The sequence below is a fragment of the Phoenix dactylifera genome, unplaced genomic scaffold (assembly GCF_009389715.1).
Source record: "Phoenix dactylifera cultivar Barhee BC4 unplaced genomic scaffold, palm_55x_up_171113_PBpolish2nd_filt_p 001179F, whole genome shotgun sequence".
NCBI classification, from domain to species: domain Eukaryota; kingdom Viridiplantae; phylum Streptophyta; class Magnoliopsida; order Arecales; family Arecaceae; genus Phoenix; species Phoenix dactylifera.
This window is the reverse complement of record NW_024068516.1, coordinates 112,169-132,755: the sequence shown is the minus strand read 5'-3', so window position 1 is coordinate 132,755 and position 20,587 is coordinate 112,169. Positions and strand designations below refer to the sequence as shown.

Sequence of the window (20,587 nt, the reverse complement as noted above, 5' to 3'; positions counted from 1 at the left end):
GAAGAAATACCCAGGAAGGTCATGTTCAGATCAGAGGAATTAAATGTGCTTCTTGTGTCGTGTCCATAGAATCTGCTATTGGGAATATGAAAGGAATTGAGAGCATCTCAGTGTCACCAATTCAAGGCCAGGCTGTAATCAGATACAGACCAGAATTTATCAATGTGAGTCAGCTAATAACTTTTATTAATGGGTCTCAATACTGTAAATGACAATTTTTGTCTACAACTGTGAGTATGGTAATCTTATATTGCGCCATAATGTTGAATTTGAACTCTTGTGATTGAGTTTGGTTATATGGAAGTCTGCTTGCTTGCGAGGCCCTGTCTAATCTGGGCTGTGATTTGCCTTGACGATTTAAATATTAGGTTTGATGTGGGTTGGTTCCAGCTTTTCTAAACCTTAACCCAATGCAGTATAAGGTCTCGGGTTTTCCTCATGGACATACCCTTGAATGGTTTGACCAAAATTCAGTTCATGATGGATTTGGTTATAATCTAACTGTCCAACCTAGCTTTACCTTACTATTTGTTGATATGCTTATGAATGTTAATAGCAAGCATCTGGGGAAAATGAATTTTATTTTATTAGATAATGAAGTCTGCAGTAATGCTGAAGAGCGTGAAACGAATGAGAACTTCTATGATTTTCTTAAATATGCTGTTCAATGGTCTGTCCATTTTAGCGTTTATTGATTTTAATATTCGAAGGACAGAATTTCGTAGTATATTTTTTCGAAATTTTTGATACATGGTTAACTGGCCTAGAATCCACATTTAACAGATTTTTGCATTGCTTTTCAACTGTGAACATGTTTGGCTGTGATCATGCTTGACCACCAGTGCAAGAAGTTTCTTCTTGCCTACATAGTGCATATTGGAATTATTCATAAAAAATTCCTACTAACTTTTTTCCTTAAAAGTTTTGGTGATATGAAACCATCAGGTACCTGCACACCAGAATCCCATATTTTATTGGTTTAAATTTTATATCATGCATGAAGATGCTCTTTTGTACTCGCTTTTTCACGTGGATACAAAAATTTTACTCAATGAATATGAAGATTTGCTTACCCATAGAGAACTCTTACCAAAGTTTCTACTCAAAAGTTTCACTTTTAGGAATATCTGGTGCATGTGGCCTAGAAATCCTATGCTCAATCTGTTAAAGTTCAGTTCAAATTTTTATGCATGTGTACTTTCTAATACTACATAATCTCTAAACCACTAGTATGAATATGAAAATTTGCTCATTGATTAGGGCTGGACTATGTCTACTAAAAAGAGCATCGAGCAGAGCTGCTGAAAGATAAGTTGATTTGTCAATTGTGTTGTTGTCTGCTGTTTTAGCAAACTAATTGAACAATCAGAAACATAGTCAGTATAAAGTTCAAAAAACAAAAAAGATAAAAACTTCAAGCTAGGAGAGGCACCTGGTTGCTTCTGTTTGGTGATATATTTTAAATCCTATCGTTTCTAGACTCTGTTAAAACATGTTCAGTTAGATTGCTCTTAGTTTCTATCCCATTAATAATTTCAATATGTATTCTTTATATGAAATCTGGATTCTGTCTTCAGGCAAAAACAATTAAAGAAGCCATAGAAGACTTAAATTATGAAGTTGATGAATTTCCTGAACAAGAGATTTGTGTATGTCTTCTTCGAATCAAAGGAATGGCATGCACAAGCTGCTCAGAGTCTGTTGAACGAGCACTTCTCATGGTTGATGGAGTTAAAAAAGCTGTTGTTGGCCTTGCCCTTGAAGAAGCCAAGATCCACTTTGATCCCAACGTAACTGATTCTGATCACCTAATTGAGGCTATTGAAGATGCAGGTTTGGTGCGGACCTTATTAGCTCTGGAGATGATTTAAATAAAGTTCATCTGAAACTTGAAGGTCTCCGTTCTCCAGAAGATGCCATCCTCATCCAGTCATCCCTTGAAGCAACTGAAGGTGTAAACCATGTTGAAATAGATCCAATGGGTCAGAAAGTAACTGTGGCCTATGACCCTGATCTCACTGGTCCAAGATCACTCATTCGGTGCATTGAAGAAACTGGTCAAGGCCCTAACTTCTTTAATGCAAGGTTGCATACTCCTTCAAGGCGTAGAGAAACAGAACGTCATCAGGAAATTAGGGCTTACAAGAACCTGTTTCTTTGGAGTTGCCTGTTTTCGATTCCAGTTCTTGTTTCTCTATGGTACTTCCTATGCTTTCTCCTATTGGGTGACTGGTTAAGCTATAAGCTATACAACAATCTTACTACTGGAATTTTTCTAAGATGGGTCCTTTGCACTCCAGTGCAGTTCATAATTGGCTGGAGGTATGATTCTGAATATTACACTAGTTTCTTCCATGTTGTAATCATTGTTGGTGCCCTCATTAGCTGATATGATTTCCACCATCATTACCAACACTGTAATTGTTGTCTGCTGCCACTTAATATACTCTTGTGATGATACTTAATTTTCATTAAGAGAGGGTTTTCATATTGATTAACTCATATTTAATTCAGATACATGGCTTCTGATTCAATGTGATTTTGTCCTTATTTATTGCTTCTAAAATTTTTACTGTTTCCCATTAGTCAACTTCAGTTTGGGGGGAGAGAGGAGGTGCTTTATTGATTACTAGTTATTTCTTGTTAGTACTTGGTAGAAGTCTTCTCCCCCTATTCTTTTTTATATCTTTCTATCATTTATGTTTACAAACTTAAATTGCCAAGTATGAACAACATTAATTAATATTTCACATTAATTAATTGTATTCTAGTTTTGTTGCAATTGCTAATGCATATTTTGTATGTGGCAATTGTTGCAGATTCTACATTGGATCTTATCATGCTTTGAAACGAGGCTCCTCTAACATGGATGTTCTTGTTGCATTGGGAACTAATGCCGCTTACTTCTACTCTGTGTATATTGTTATAAAAGCATCAACCTCACGATCATTTGAAGGACAGGATTTCTTTGAAACCAGTGCTATGTTGATATCTTTATTCTGCTGGGAAAATATTTGGAGGTGATGGCAAAGGGTAAGACATCAGATGCTTTGGCGAAACTGACAGACCTTGCTCCTGAGACAGCTTTTCTGCTAAATATGAATGGGGATGGGAATGTCATCTCAGAGACTGAGATCAGCACCCAGTTACTACAACGAAATGACGTGATCAAGATTGTTCCTGGTGCAAAAGTCCCAGTTGATGGAATGTTATAAAAGGTCAGAGCCATGTGAATGAGAGCATGATTACTGGAGAAGCAAAGGCTATTGCTAAGAGACCAGGAGACAAGGTTTCATCCTAGTAAACTTGTTACTATTGTCATAGTTTGCAAGCTTCTTGTATTCTAAATACTCTCTTGCCTACATATTGCAAGCAGGTTATTGGAGTACCGTGAATGAGAATGGGTGCATACTAGTTAAGGCCACTCATGTTGGGTCTGACACTGCTTTGTCACAAATAGTTCAGCTGGTGGAAGCTGCTCAACTCGCAAGAGCTCCTGTGCAGAAATTAGCTGACAAGATTTCAAGATTCTTGTTCCAACTGTATGTTCCTTATTTGATTATCTTCTGCTATACAAGCATCCGATCAATAACTCTCAGTAAAATTGTTTTTTGCTGTTATAAGACTAATAGCTATTTATAGTTATAATACTGATTGTTATTTACAGTTATAAACCCCTTTAGGTTAACTTGTTCTAATTTGATATTTGTAAGTGGATCTTTTCCTAATTTGGAATGTTTTCTGCGGGAAGTGGGCAGAGCCCTAATCTTTGGTCCTATCTTTGTAATCTTCGACATTTAGTACATGTAGGCTTTAAGAGCATGTATTCATGTGGATACAGATGATACAAATCTGTGAAGAAATTTACTATGCTTGAGCTGCTCCTGTGCAACATAAAACCCATAAGTATTGCACTAGTGCTTTGTGGAAACTTTTCTTCCACTTGGCGGCAGATCTAAGCTGGCTTACAAATCCTAGATTTGTAACACTTTATGAAGTTTGATCTGCATACTGATACTGCTGAGAGGAGTATTTGGATGATGATCTCTTTTCTAACCCTTTCTATTTTTACTTTATATTTTATAAGGTTGTGGTGGCTGCATTTCTTACTTGGCTTGGCTGGTTCATTCCTGGAGAAGCTCACCTTTTACCACGGAGTTGGATTCCGAAGGCCATGGATGGTTTTGAGCTTGCTCTACAGTTTGGGATTTCAGTATTAGTGGTTGCCTGCCCATGTGCTCTAGGACTAGCAACACCAACAGCTGTTATGGTTGCCACTGGAAAAGGAGCTTCTCAAGGGGTCCTTATCAAGGGTGGTAATGCACTTGAGAAAGCACACAAGGCAAGTAAGACAAAACTGCTGTGGTTTCTCTTTGGTTATCATGCTGTGGTATTAGTTCTAATTGTTTGATCCAGATTTTGGTGATGCTATTAATGGTGAGACTGATGATTATCTGACATTCTTCATTAATACAGGTGAAAACTGTCGTATTTGATAAGACTGGAACACTGACTGTCGGGAAACCTGCTGTAGTTCACACAAAAATCTTCACAAATATGCCACTACAGGAGTTCTGTAACTTGGCTTCTGCTGCAGAGGTTAGCCTTTTTAAAGCAATATATAGTTCTTCCAGATACTTATAGTGGATAATTGTATTGTATCCAGGATTATCTGTCTGTTTGCTACTGCAGGGTTGCACTGGAACCTTTTTTAGTTCAGGATGAACTTGTGATTTCTTCAGAATACCTGGATCAATGTTTCTTAGCACTTGTCTCTTTGGGAGACATCCCATAAAATTTCCTTGGCATTTTATGTTACTTTTGTCAGGCTAACAGTGAGCACCCTTTTAGCAAAGGCTGTGGTGGGGCATGCAAAGAAGCTTCACCAGCTGTATGGGTCTTACAATGATCACAACAGTAGAAGCGAAGGACTTTGAGGTGCATCCTGGTGCAGGTGTTAGTGCATATATTGGTGGTAAAATGGTTCTGGTGGGAACAAGAGGCTCATGCTTGCCTTCCAAGTCCCAGTAAGTCTCCCGAGGTTTCAAGACTATATGTCAGACGCTGAAAATTTAGCGAGGACCTGTGTGCTGGTTGCTGTCGATGGTATGATTTGTGGAGCTTTTGCCGTGTCTGATCCCTTGAAGCCCGAGGCTGGACATGTGATCTCATTTCTAAATTCACATGAGCATCTCAAGCATTATGGTAACTGGTGATAATGGGCTACCGCCAAGTGTGATAGGCAAGGGAGCTTGGAATAAGTACAGTGTTTGCTGAAAACAGATCCAGTGGAAAGCGGGAAAAAATTAAAGAGCTGCAGGTAAGCTTAAAATATTGATCTGGTTTTATAACCTTTACTCTTCCAATCCAAATTTTGCATGCTTAGTTGAATATTCTTTTTTTTAAGAAAAACAGTGGGGACATCGTCACCAGGGTTCGAACCTTAGGACCTCTCTCAAATGGAGATGGTCACCAACCAGCAGAGCTATGGCTGGTGAACTAGATATTACTTTTCTGTCATCTGTCGTTACACCGGTTCTCTGTTTCTCTATAATATGACATGGAAGAATCTAGAAGAGGAATATCACAGATGATAATAATTAGTCTGCTACAACTAGATTAATTGAACTAGTTAAACCAATTCAACAAGTTCTAACTCAATAGAAAAATAAACATCCTTGCTGAACTATCTGCGTAAACTTTCTGAGTCTAGTTTCCAAGTCATTTGAAGGTGAGACAGGTTAGTGTACTGATTTATCTGGTAAAACACCATATCAATATGGTTTCATCCCAGCCTGTGTCAACTTGTTAGAAGGTTTTTCATTTTACTCTTTGCTGAATGCTATCATTTTCTTTTTCGTTTAAGTCTTAACTGAGACTGTAGGAGTTTCTACCACATGCATTATTCTGCCCTTTTGTCCTTTGCTTGATGCATTCTAAACAGTTAGAATTTAGATTTTGAGATGTTACATTGCTAACAAAGGAAGTTTATAAGAAGGATGACATGGGGAGGAAGGAAAATGAGAAATTTCATTCTACTTATAAAGCGGTGGTATTCAATTTTTGTTAAGATATTATAAATCCAAAATTGCATAAAACAAGTAAAATCACCAACATCATGATTTTATGGTATATATGAATGAAAGATACTAATTAAACAGCTAAAGTTCATGACCATCTGCAACCTCTTCCCCTTTTTTCCCAAGAAACATAGAAGTAAACATAGTGTCAAGAATAGTTAGTTACTTATGCCATAGAATACAACGGCCAATCATGTCAGAGGCTTCTGTATCACATTGCAGATGAAAGGATTGACAGTGGCAATGGTGGGAGATGGGATTAATGACTCACCAGCATTGGTTGCTGCTGATGTCGGTATGGCAATTGGTGCCGCACTGACCATTGCTATTGAAGCTGCTGATGTTGTTTTAATGAAGAGTAACCTCGAAGATGTTGATCACTGCCATCGATCTCTCAAGGAAGACAATTTCTAGAATCAAGCTTAATTACATGTGGGCCTTGGGGTACATATATACTTGGCATGCCAGTTGCTGCTGGGGGTTCTCTTCCCTTTCACTGGAATCCGAACTGCCACCTTGGCTTGCCGGGGCATGCATGGCAGCCTCATCACTCAGTGTCGTCTGCTCCTCTCTCCTCTTGCAGTCGTATAAGAAGCCGTTGCATATCCAAGATGTTCAGGGATCTGATGAAGTACTCCAGTTCAGTCTAAGTTATCATCTTCTTTGTATCATTCAAACTTTCCCCACAACATGATTGCGAGATTCCTCGCCGTTGTTATAAGAATCAGATGAGTATAGCTGTTAGTCCAGCAGGTTATACCCTCATTGTCTCAATGCATCCTTGCTTTCCTATTAACATGATTGGAAATTGCTGATCGGTCACAAGAACTAGTGGCTATAGTTGAAGTGTCTGTCCGTCAAGTTCTTCTAAAGTTGGTATTAGCTTTGATCTGTATCGTAGCATCAAACTTAATAAGTTGGTCAAGAAGTTACCGATCATTTTTCTGTGATCTAACAGCTGTAACTGTTAGTCCAGGTTTTTCTCTAATTTGATGTGAGCTGTGATTTCTGTTGCTTCATTAACTTTTCTTGAATAACATGTTTGGGAAATTTTTTTCTTTGTTTTTATTGTGAACAGTACCTCTCCAATTTTTTTATATGCTAATAATCTTTGCACTTTATCATTGGAACTATTTGATATGGCTCGGATTTGCCATCCCTAAAATCTCGTTTGATAGCTTCTACCTGCCAACCAGACAGCAATATGTCTAGCAAAATCAATAGCAATCAAATTTTCAAATAATCAGTGTGATTAAAAAAAAAACGTCTGATCACGGTGCATCTAAATAAGAATATCTTAATCACCAAGCCAAATAATATGCTTTATTATTTTGGGAAGAAAACAGGCCTTTTCGGCCATCTTGCCTTTTTGTTTTTTATTTTTCCTCTAACTCTGCTTTAATTTCTAGAGGGTTTAAGACACTTCAACTTCGAAGAGAGAAACAGAGGAATAGAGGGGTAACGATAGAAGGGAGAGAAAAGAAGAGAGCAGCGAGACTCAACCCAGATCTACTACTATACATTTCACAATCAAGTTAAAAAATCTTAAAATATTTGAATATTAATTATAATTTTATTCAAAATAAAAAATATATTATTGAAAATTAAAGTAGGCAACATGGCGTTCTCTTGGAAGCGCTAAATGGTGCTCGGTATTGAAATTTAAAATTTTAATTAAATATTTTAAAAAATAAGTGAAATATAAAATTAAAATACAAGAAGAAGAATGACAATCAAAAGTTGTGCTAGATTGTTTTTGGTTCATCTTGAAGTGAACACTAACAACATGTTTCATTTTTTTTTCCTTTCCTTGTTTCGTTCATGTAAAATGCCATCTCCTTGGATACTCACGCAATACCTTTTTTTACAACAATAGGTTTTGCATATAAATTTCTATTTGATTATTAACTTTGTAAAAACAAAAAAGAAGATTTATTTATTTTTTTTACTTGTTGATTGATTGTAGAGCGGGTCCATATTTAAGGGGATTTTATTGGGTATTTGTAAATATGCATTGCTCACTTTATTGCGAGAGTCAGTGGCAAAACCCATCTAGAAAATCCTTAACTATATATTATTTTGTGAAAAAAAAAATCTAATTTTTCTTACAAAATTAATAATTAAATATTTTTATGCAAAAACCGACTTCCAGTACTCATATTACGTAATTTAAGAAAGATAAATACGAGAAGCGTGTCGAGCCAAAGGCAGAGAAACTTAATTTGCAAGCATTTTGTCGAGTGACTTGATGCGGTGAGATCCAATTCTTCTCATCCAAAGCGACCATGGTGGTTTCGGTTCAAGGCGAGCGGCTCCATATAGACCAAACCGGATTCTTGCACCTGCTTCGACCGAACCGCTCACGGTTCACTTTAGGTCCGCTCCGACCATGCGGTTGCTAAGTTTATTGCCTTCAGACCCTCAAATGGGCCCATGCGGTCTCTATGCAACAATCCATGCAGCTCGCTCGCTTTCTCTCTGTCTCTCTTCTCGCCGCACCCTCCGGCCAAAGAGTCTCCATTTTTACGCGTTCAAGCTCTCAAAGCACCGCGCGTTTTCGTCCATCTCGTCGTCGAAAGCCTAGCCTCGTTGGATCAAAAGCCATAAGGTTTCTCATCTCTTTGAACCTGTTTTCCTGAAATCTAGGGTTTCGTTTCGGACTCGGCTGTTCGGATCGATGGGTTTCTGGGTGTTTTTTCTTCTTCGATTTCTAGGGGTTTTGGGTAATGCCTGTAAGCCGGCCCTGAGGAAGAGGGGAAGCCATGGATAATTCGATGACTGGCAGCGGCTTTCTCGCTGGATCATCCGCCGACCCTTCCGTACACCACCACCCCCAGCCGCACGACCCCCTCCCCTACCTTCAACCAATGCTCGCCGCCGGCCTCTTCGACCCCCGCCACCGCTTCTCTGAACCCCCCGTCTCGCGGGAAGGGCATCTCCCCCTCCTCCACCGCCGCCGCCACCAGCGACGATGACGACCAACTCCCAGCCGCCGCCGCTGCCGAGGAGAACGGCCACGGGCAACAGACCGGCACGGGATCGGGCAAAAAGGGCTCACCTTGGCATCGTATGAAGTGGACCGACGAGGTGGTCCGGCTGTTGATCCGGATCGTCGCCTTCGTCGGGGATGACTGCGCTCATGAGGGCCCGTGGATGGGACGGCAGGTGCTGTGAAGAGGAAGCACGGGCCGCATTCCAGAAGAAAGGAAAATGGAAGATGGTATCCTTACTGATGCAAGAAAATGGCGCCTTTGTTTCGCCACAGCAGTGCGAGGACAAGTTCAATGACCTGAACAAAAGATACAAGAGGTTGAACGATATCCTTGGTCCCGGGACCTCCTGCATTGTCGTCAATGATCCTGCAAGCTTGGAGTCGATGCCCATCTCCAAAAAGCAAAGAGCGACGTGAGAAAGATCCTGAGCTCGAAACATCTTTTTTACAAGGAGATGTGCGCGTACCACAGCGGCCAGAAAATACCTGATTGTCCTGATATCAATTTGCAGAGCTGTTCGCTACCACACGTCACATTGTCGAAAGATGGCAATCAGTGTGTTGATGGGGAGGGGGAGGAGGACGAGGATGAGGCAGATCATGATGAAGGGGATGAAGAAGAGGGGAGCGAAGAGGTTGAGAGAGGGGGATTTGAGAGTTTCCTTGCTGAAATCGATGCAGTCCTTCAGGACCCGACGAGATCACCATTAGAACAGCGGAAGTGGTTGAGGATGCGGGCATTGCAACTCGAGGAGGAGAGATTGGACATTGAGACTGAAGCTCTGGCAATAGAGAGGCAGAGGTTCAAGTGGCAGAGGTTCAGCAGCAAGAAGGATAGGGAGATCGAGAGATCGAGGCTGGAGAATGAAAGACTGATGCTTGAGAACGAGCGAATGAGGATGCAGGCAAGGCAGAAGGAGTTGGAGCTGCATTTCAAGAGGTCTGGAGACTCGTTAGAGTCTGCTGGTTTTGGGACAGAGGAAGAGCAAGGACGGGAGCAGATGGAGTTTGGAAGGGTCCATTAAGATTTTGTCCTTGAGACTAACCATTGGCATTTCTAAAGCATTGATCGTCACCTTTGTTGTTGAGGTTTCTTCTGTACAGCTGGGGAGGTATTATTGGTAGGCTATACTTCATGTGGCTTTCTCTGAATTCACCATGTGGACTTCTTCAATTACTGTAGATGTAAGTTATAACTTGAGATGATCATATCTTATGATGTGTTAAACAAGGATTGCTTGCGTTCGATATGTCTGGATAAGGCTATGTATGGTGTCGCGTGGACATGGACGTTGAGATCAGATTTGGACATGTGTCAAACTTGGCAAGAGAAAAAACAATCAGAATACAAGGACATGCAAAAAAAAAAAAAAAAACTAAATTAAATATGTTTAAAGTTTTTTAAATATTGTATAATGGAAAAAATGAAAAGATGTTATAGGCTAAGGCAGTTCGATATACATGTCTGTCATATAATTTCTAAAATTAGTTCAGAGTTACAAGAACCATGATATTTTGCATAATTATTTGAATACCTACACATTATGTTCTAAAAACAATAAAAACCCACATGTATCACAATCACAGTTGCGAGAAGTTGCAAGAAAAGAACTTGATAAGAACCCATGTGTCCAATGTGTATCCAATTTGCTGATACATGTTTGACACAGATTCTTTGAACTAGACATTAGGCCTGTTAACGAGCCGAGCTGCTTGGGCTCGGCTCGGTAAAAGCTCGGCTTGAGCTCGGCAAAAGCTCGGCTCGTTAGTTAAACGAGCCCGAGCCTGAGCCCAAAATGAGGCCCGTTTAAATCCGAGCTCGAACCCGAGCAGCTCACGAGCCCAAACAGAGCTTGTGACTTAACACGACCAAATTTTTTTTTCAAATATTTGGATCTCTCTCGGATCCTTCAGAATGATGTGATGTGGCAGCGGAAGAGATGGCCTGACAACACTTGTAGGGGAATGTCACTTCTCTTGTATCAGAAGTGGGTGGGAACAGCTGGGAGTTGATGGTCTCGAGACTAAGCTCAGTGGTCTGTCTCGAGGAGAGGCTAAGCCCATGTCCTCTATGTCAGAAATGGGTGGGATACTCAGAGGGAGAGAGAGAGATTGAGAGAAGGGCGTAGGTAGAAGAAGGCATTTGGAGACGGCACCGGCAACCACCGGCGACTGCAGGACCGGCGAGGTGGGTTCTCAAGAAAGCAACTCAGGCCGAGCTCCAAGCACGGGTTCTCAAGAAGGCTCCGAGCGTCGGCGGTCGTGGTTCGATGCTAGGCACAGAGAGGCTTGCAATGGCGCTTCGCACCGTCGGCGGGCGGGCTTGGGGCTTGACGAAGAGGAGGCCTCGGGAAGAATAAAAAGCACCCGGCTTCTCTCCTCCGGAACTGGTGGCGCTCTTCTCCGGCGCTGGACGACGGACAACCTTCCCTTTCTCTTCTCCGGCGTTGGACGACGGACAGCCTTATCCTCCGGCGCGGTCGGCCGGTCTTCCATGGGAGCCGCAAGTAAAGGTATGTGAGTGTTAGATGCTTGATAGAATGTCACAAAGAAAAGAAAGACACTCCGAGCTCGGGCGAGCTCGAGCTCGAGCTCAAGCTCGAGCTTTTGCTTTGCCAAGCAAGCCCGAGCTCGAGCCCAATACAGAGCTCGGTACCGAGCCCAAGCCTGAGCTCGAACTTCTGTGAAACGAAACGAGCCCGAGCCTCGGCTCGTTAGCAGGCCTACTAGACATGAGAGTCCAGGTTACATAGGCTATGCATGAATTATTGCTTTTGCTGACATTATGCAGATTGACAATATTGTTTTTATGTAGCCTTAGAACAAATGAACTTTTGTATACTTTTCAATATTTAAAGAAAGTTTGAAAATGCTAAGTTGCTAATATATGGATGAGAGAAACTAGTTTTATCATATGCTCTCTCTCTCTCTTTCTCTTCCTTTTTTTTTTGTTGGAGATCATGTTGCAAAAGCATAATATGAGAGTCGTTGCTTGTCATAATAGGGTATTGGATGTTAAGGTTGTGAAGGATTGAAGGGGATATGTGCTGAATCATTGAACTGGCTGCAAGGTTATGGTTCTCGAACAATAGAAAAAAATATTCTTCTAATTGATAAAATAAATTAGCTATATATTGTGTTCTTTAGCAATTCATTTTGGGACATTTACTAAAACAAGGCAGCATTGGGTGTCGGAAGAAAGCAACTATGAAATGGGAAGAATTGTATATTCAAAGAAAGCATGGATGCTTTTGGTAAGAAGTGGTTACTATTTATAGTCTTAGGTCAAGAAATCTTCTGATCTTAGATAGGCAATAGTAAAGATCAGTGAAGCCACTGTCAGTTTAGCATAAATAAAAACCTATGAATGCTTTCTAGTTTTGTTGATTGGAAACTTAGAAGGGCCAACAGGATGGTTGGGACTCAATTGTATATGGAAATGCTTCTAGGATTGTCTTTTGGTTAATTGTTTCATCCACTTAGGGATGGTCACAAACCAATTCTTAGAATTCAGAAAAATCATAGGCTTGTATTATCCTCAAGTTTTAGGGTTTTAAGTTGTAAGGGTACAGCAAATTCTGATTGTGCATGATGTGCTCTTGCAGGGTAGGGAGGAGAGAGATGAAGGTTAGGGATCATATAATCCTGGCGGTTTTGGCTTGTTCAATTAAAATTGGAATATTGCTTTTGGATATGCTTGAGTTTGTGGAGTTTGGTTTGCGTGTAGTTTGGCTTGAGATTCAGGGTTTTCATCAAACATGTCAAGGGAAACTCTTTTTCTTTTTGTGCATATGATTTCCAAAATTAGTTCAACGCGACAAGAACCATGATATTTTGCATAGGTATTTGGATACCTACAGACTATGTTCTAAAAACAAATAGGTATTTTGCGTAGTTCAACGTGACAAGAACCATGATATTTTGCATAGGTATTTGGATGCCTACAGACTATGTTCTAAAAACAATAAAAGCCCACTTCTATCATGATTACAGTCACATCCACTAATTATTGAAAATTTCCTACTTTATGGAAATTTGTAAAAGTTGCAAGCAAAGAGCTCAATAAGAACCCAAGTATCTGACGTGTCTCTGATTTGCTGATACATATCCGTCACAAATTCTTTGAGCTAGACATGAGAATCTAGGTTACATAGGCTATGCATGAACTATTGCTTTAGTTAACATTATGCGAATTGACAATTTTGTCTTTATGTAGCCTTAGAACAATGAATTTTTATATATTTTTCAATATTTAATGAAAGTTTAAAAAAAGCCTCACTCGCTGCTATATGGATGAGAAAAACTAATTTGATCAGCTCTTCTCTCTCTCTCTCTCTCTCTCTCTCTCTCCTCTCTCTCTCTCTCTCTCTCTCTGTTGTGTGTGTGTGTGTGTGTGTGTGTGTGTGTGTGTTTCGAGATTATGTTGCAAAGAAAAATATGAGATGGGGCATTGTTTCTCATAATATGATATTTGGATGTTTTAGGTTTCGAAAGATTGAAGGGGGATATGAGCTGAATTCATTGAACTGGTTACGAGTTTATGGTTCTTGAACAAAGGAAAGAAATTCTTCTAATTGATAAAATAATGTGGCTATATATTGTGTGCGTTAGGAATTCTTTTGGGGATGATTACTAAAACAAGTTCTTATTGGGTGTCAGAAGAAAGCAACATGAAATGGGAAGAATTGTATATTCTAAGAAAGGAAGGATGCTTTGCTTAGAAGTGTTAACAATTTATAATCTTAAGTCAAGAAATCATGTGATCTCAGGTAGCCAATGGTAAGGATCAGAGAAGCAACTGCCACTTGAGCTTAAATAAAAACATGTGGATGCTTTCTAATTTTGTTGACTGGAAACTTAGAAGGGCCAATAGGTTGGTAGTGACTTGATTGTTTAAGGAAATGCTTCTAGGTTGCATCTTCTGGGTAATTGTTTCATCAACTAAGGGATGTTCATAAATCAGTTCTTAGAATTCAGAAAAAACCATGGACTTGGATTACCCTAAGTTTTAGAAGTTTTAAGTTATAGGGGTACAGCAAATTGTAATCATACATGATAAGCTGCTCTTGCAGGTTGGGGAGGAGAGGTGAAAGTTAGGGATCATATAATCCTGGTGGTTTTGGCTTGTTCAACTAAAATTGGAATACCTGCTTTTGGATATGCTTGAGTTTGTGAAGTTTTGGTTTCACTGGTTTGGATCGAGATTCAGGGTTTTCGTCAAAGATGCCAGGGGGGTGTTTTTTAGCTTATAATTTCCAAAATTAGTTTACTGCTGCAAGAACCATGATATTTTGCATAGTTATTTGAATACCAACACACTATGTTCTAAAAAATAATAAAAGCCCATCTCTATCACCATCGAAGTCACTGAAACTTATTGTTGAAAGGATCCTAGTTTATAGCATTTTGTAAAAGGAACTCGATAAGAACCTGTGTCTAGTGTGTCTCCAATTTGCTGATATATACCTGACACAGATTCTTTGAGCTAGACGTGAGAGTCTAGCTTACATAGGCTATCCATGAGTTATTGCTTTGGCTGACATTATGCACATTGACAATGTTGTTTTCATGTAGCCTCGTACCAATGAACTTTTATATGCTTTTCAATATTTAAATAAAGTGTGAAACTCCTAACTTGCTATTGTATGGATGAGATGAAATAAATTTATCAGCTTTTCTCCTTTTTTTTCAGATCATGCTCACAAACAAAATATGAGATAGTCATTGGTTCTCATAATAGGGAATCGGATGTTGAGGTTGTGAAAGATTGAAGGGGATAGGGGCTGAATCATTGAATTGGTTACAAGTTTATGGCTCTTGAACAAGTAGAAAAAATTCTTCTAATTGATAGAATAGTGTAGATACAATGGGTGCTTGAGCAATTCTTTTGGGGACGATTACTAAAACAAGACCTCATTGATTGTAGGAGGAAAACAATGACGAAATAGGAAGAATTGCATATTCCAAGAGAGCGTGCACGAGTTGGTAAGAAGTGTTACCATTTATGATCTTAGGTCAAGAGATCTTGTGATCTTAGATAACCAATGGTAAAGATCAGAGAAGCAACTGCCACTTCAGCATAAATAGAAACCTACGAATGCTTTCTAATTTTGTTATTCGAAACTTAGGGATTCGATTGTATAAGAAAATGCTTCTAGGATTGTGTCTTTTGGGTAATTGTTATATCAATAAGGGATGTTCACAAATCAATTCTTAGAATTCAGAAAAATTATAGGCTTGGATCACCCTTAAGTTTTAGAAGTTTTAAATTGGAGGGGTACAGCAAATTCTAATTGTGCATGATAAAGAACTCTTGTAGGGTGGGGAAGAGAGAGGTGAAGGTTAGGGATCATAGAATCTTGGTACTTTTGCTTGTTCAATTAAAATTGGAATACTTGCCTTTCAATATGCTTGAGTTTGTGGAGTTTTGGTCGGAGTGTAGTTTGGCGTGAGATTCAGGGTATTTGTTAAACATGTCAGGCGAAACTTTTTCGGAACAAAATAGAAAGATCAAAGGGAAGTTATGAAACACCATTTTTGAGTATATTTTGTTATACGGTAACTTTGTGTGTGTAGTTTTGATAATTTTAGGATGAAACTAGTATCTATTAAGATGCATGAACAAGTACAAAAAAGTCCAGGTAATTATAGACTATATTTTGAACTGGTATATAACCCAATGCTAACAACCATCATCCATATGGATGGAGGTTTTGGGTTCAAATGTTAGTGGTGCCATTTCTTAAAACCTAGTTTGGAAACCAGATAAGCAGTTCTGATTATTTTTTTGTTATCCTTGATGGTATAGCTGGTTCCAGAACAAGGTTGGCTAAGTCGAGATATAACTTATTTGTGTTTGGATATAACTTAAGGTATAGCTGGTGGATGCTCTTGCAAATGATTAGTTTTGGATAAGATCCGCCAAACCGGTACTAGGACCCGTGCCGGTCGGCTACCAGTTCGGTACGGGGTGAACCAGGCGGTTCACTCCGATTCTATAGACCATAATTCGAGCCTTTTAAAAAGGTGAGGGCCCAAACTGGTTCAGACCGATGTGAACCGAGCGGTTCGCACCGGTTCCGCTTCGAACTACCTGATTTGGAGCGGTTCAGGGTGCTTCGGGGAGGATTTCGAAATTTAGGACCAAACCGATCCGGTCCCCTCTAGTTCGGTTCTGTACAAGGTGAACCAGGCAGTTCAGTTCGGTATAGAATGTGCCAGGCAGTTCGGCATATCTTGGGTTTGGATCTCTCGCTATGCTAGGTAAAACATCTCATGCGCTTTCATGTCATAGTGAAACTAACCTTAAGTTCCAATTTCCTTATTTGGTAGAATTTTTAGTTGTGAGATAGGTCTTTGTGATAGTTTTTTCGGGTTCTCTATCTTTGAAGGTCTCTGAATTGCACATGAATAGGAAAGCAACCTAAGTGCTGAACCTAGTTATTAACACATGATCTAAGTCTTTTGAGTAGATCATTATTGTGGTGCGGATCCTATCTACCACTAGGGCATCAACATTGATACAAATGCGCGAGGTGCTTGAGAGAAGAGGAGCTTTTAGACCTTTGGCTGTTTCACTGTGATTAAATGGCTGATTTGAATGTCTGAGTCTGGTCTATTAAGATCCTATTCTTTTTAACATTGTCCAGTTGTGATTCATGGGTATTTTTGGCTAGTGGCTACTGATACGAAGGTTAAATCTATGCAGGATTTCAGTAAATCAGGCAATTTTATTCGAGGCTTGGACAGAATACTGTTGAAGGGTGTTCGAGAATTAGACTGAAACTATGGATATTGTCTTGTATTCTATTAGATGTTCCTATTCTCTCTCTCTCTCCCAGGGGCCTTTCTTCTCTTGGGGGACTACTACATAAAGAGTTCTTCGAGTACAATATTCTTTTCATTTTATCATTATTCTCATATCTACCTATCAACTTGTCAAGGATTAAGGAGTGATCGAAATGTTTCCTCCTTTTCTTCTATTTCATTTATTATAGTTTTTGCTGCTTCTGGGAAAAGGATTAATACTTCTGTCAAGTATAGAAGATTTAAACATTAGATCACCATCTGGATAAGCACAAAGGGTAGTCAGATACTGCCAACATTTCTATGCTTTCAAGAATTAAATAAATATGAGATTATGCATGAGAACTCAGTATACATGAGAATTCATTGGAAAGACAGCATGATTGGCTCTCCATGCACAATTCATGATCAATTTATTTTTTTTTAATATCCATTCTACAAGCTTATTTTTCATAAATAATATCTTTTCATGACTGGACACCTTTGTAACTAACTATTCAATTGCAAAGCAAAATTATCACTGTTAGTGTTATTATTTACTGTAGCTGCAAATACATAGTGAATGTCTGGTAAGATTTTTTTTTTTTTTTTTTGCATAAATGCATATATAAACCTCTGAGTATGTGCATATTAGGATGTTTGTACACGTCTGGGTCCATTCATCGGAGTAGTGCTGCTGATCAATGCTCTTTTATATGCCCTTTTATCTGTTCATGTCAAATATATGAAGTACTTAAAACATCTACAACAGTAGCTGCAGTTTTTTGTTATCTATAAGGTTGTGTGCGCTGATACCATTACTACATAATTGATGTTAGCTATAATTAGTTTATCTTTTCTGTGTGAGCTTCCATTGATTCGCTAGTCTATCATAACCAACCACTTGAAATTTTTATGAGTATTTAGTGAGTTACTTTTTTCCTGACACAACTGCAGAATTCGAGATACATCCATTCAATAGGTACCAACATTAGTTCTTCCCTCCAAATGAAACTCTATGATTTGGTTTTGTAGATTTTGTTGCTTTTGATTTTTTAAATGCCAACACAGCTGCATGTCTAGCAGCTTCTGCAGCACGGGCATTTTTCACGTGCAAAGCTGCAGATATTGATTTCTGTTCAGCCCACTTTATTTAAGAATATAATATTGAAATTTTGACTTCAACCCTGTTGAAGGAACGTTGCTTCAATTATCCGACTGGACACTGCGTGCGAAGATATCCCCAATTCTTCGGATGTATTGGACTATCTTTTCTTGTTAGGTTTTTATTAAAGAATCTTTTCTACCTTTTGTTTTCAACATGAATTTGTTCTGATATCATGCTGATCCTTTGAAAGTTGTTTTGATGAGTACAGTCTTTACTGGCTTGCTATACTCTTACTATGAGATGTAGCATCAAACATTCTTGACCAAAATCTCTTCATGGCAAAGGAATGAAGTTCTTTTGCTGGATGTTCAGCTTTTTCTTTCATAAGTAGAAATGTTCAGATCTGGTAGCGTACTTGTGCTGAACTCACTGTGCTATTTAAGGCCTTGTGATTTTTAGATTGTCATAGACAAGTTAAGAAGAGCAATTTGATTAGGAGAAATAATTCAATTGTTTGGTCAAGATATCCAGGATGTGTCTTGGGTGGGTGTTCATACGTTGTGAATGAGGGACACAGAAAAAAAAAAAAAGAGTTCTTCTGTTTTGTATGATCTGAAATTAATTTCAGGAACTTAAGATATGGAAAATTAAAAAACGATGTCTACAAATGGAAAGATGTTCTGATGAAACATAGGAGGAAGATGCGTAAGGGAGGAGCCCCCCCCCCCCCCCCCCCCAAATTGAGCTAAAGCCTCAATAAGATGATGAAACATAGGAGGGAGTGCGTAAAGGGAGGAGAACCCCCCCCCCCCCCCCCCACCCACCTTACCTGTACATCTATAGACCAACTACAATCCACTCAACGTAAAAAAAGCATACACTTAATCCTTAACCATTGCTTTAAACACCTTAAAAAAAGGGGCCCCAAAAAGGGGGGGAAAAACTAAGACTTTTTTCTAGCTAAAAGGCATTTATTACTCCAGTCTTGTTGCTGTGTCTCAAGCCAAGGATAACTTGGTCAAAAGCCAGTCTGTTTGGTGTGCTTAGCACGAATCCCCCAGTGAGGCACCCCATAATCATTTATGATTTAGTTGAAAGGAACTGGAATCTCAGCATATGGCCTTGAAGAGTAATGTTGTAAATTATACCTAAATAAGAGAAATATTAATTATTAAACTGGGTATTCATTTAATACTAAACTACTAACCGACTCTACATTCGCTTCTCTTCTTTGGGCCTTGAAGCAGGCAAGTTTTGGTTTCCTTGAATTTTTGCAAGAAAAACATCTTCACTGCTGAAACCTTTGACAGGAAATCAGTATAATGTCAAGCTCTGAGACCTGGCTAGCAGTTAAGAGACTTTTATACTCAAAGAGGAGTGTCTTCTACTCTAGGCCATTCGGCATAAGTTTCTTCTTCTTCAGCCCTTATATGAACCTAATTCTATAGGTTTTTCTGGTTTCTATTAAGATATTCTTTGGTTTCCTAACTTTTTGGCTCAAGTGAATAGCTTGAACGGAGGTAAATTGAACTTCTTGCTGCAGTCAGCGTCCATTTTTTATTGAGGGACCCCAAGAGTAGATGTTTGTATTTGATTAATTTAAAAGGTTTCGGTCGCTTGTCCCTATGAATTCTTTTCCGTCCAAAGTTGAAGTTTATATTGGCTGAGTAGCTGATTCACAAAGGCTGAATTCACCATGGACTAATAGATCACTAACAAGCTTGGCTTCAATTGATCTTATCAAGCTTCTCTCAGGTGAACTTTTAGATACATTCTACCTTTCTAATAGTTAAGAGGCTGCTTGAATTCTGATCTCCACAAACATGGTTCCAAGAAATGAACGACTAGAGTTTGAGGTACACGAGTTGGAAGTTTTTTGAGTTCTTTATCCGGAGAAGTTGAATCTCATGTTTAAATGTTTGTCGGTCATGAATGTCAGATATTTCATTTAACTGTTGATCAGCAGTTAGCAAAGGAACAGAATTCACCTAGAGGTCAGAAGATCTCCATTAACAATAAATTATAAATAAACTGATGCACATAACAGTTCACCTATAATCACCAGCACTAACAACAGTACATAGCATCATTTCTATGTTCTTTATGGCCGGATCTTGATTGTGGATTTCTTTTTGCAAATAGATCGTAAGATTTGTGAATGATTAAACGATTCTCGGATAATGTAACTATAATTGAAGAATCATTGGTGAACCGGGGCTTGTATAAATGGTCACACCCTGCTTAGCAAGAGACTATGGGTTCATGTCTTGGATTGTGCATTCCTAAATAGTTGGTTTTTGGTAACTATAGTGCAAATGGATTTCCCTCTTTTTCTTCTCAAAGAAAAAAAAAATCATATGATAAAGAAAAAAAGTATAAATAATACATCAACATGCCAATAATTTGGAGAATAAAGTTACTACGATCACTCACTGTGTTGCAAGGGGGATGATACCCTCAAATGGTTGTTGATTAGAAAAATTCACATAAATGTGCTTTGTAAAATTTACAAATCATCTTGCATAGGCTAATCATAATTTTTCTATAGCATAAAGACAAACGATGAATTATTTATCAATTTATGTCTCGACGAGTCAAATCCTTACTTTTTAATTTTAGTTA

The 20,587-nt window shown here is 38.9% G+C and overlaps 1 protein-coding gene and 1 pseudogene across 1 annotated transcript; both read left to right on the top strand.

Moving 5' to 3' along the window:
• Positions 1–8: 8 nt before the first annotated feature.
• LOC120108116 lies at positions 9–7,055 on the top strand (annotated as a pseudogene).
• Positions 7,056–9,271: 2,216 nt separating this feature from the next.
• Positions 9,272–10,336, top strand: LOC120108115 (myb/SANT-like DNA-binding domain-containing protein 4). The gene has a single exon (XM_039121675.1). It carries the CDS (start codon positions 9,528–9,530, stop codon positions 10,095–10,097), a length of 570 nt encoding a protein of 189 aa, XP_038977603.1. The 5' UTR covers positions 9,272–9,527; the 3' UTR covers positions 10,098–10,336.
• The last annotated feature ends 10,251 nt before the right edge of the window (positions 10,337–20,587 follow it).

What these genes read in the sequence shown, in the direction of transcription:
- LOC120108115 (XM_039121675.1), top strand. Translation starts at nt 9,528, where the DNA reads ATGTGCGCGTACCACAGCGGCCAGAAAATACCTGATTGTCCTGATATC.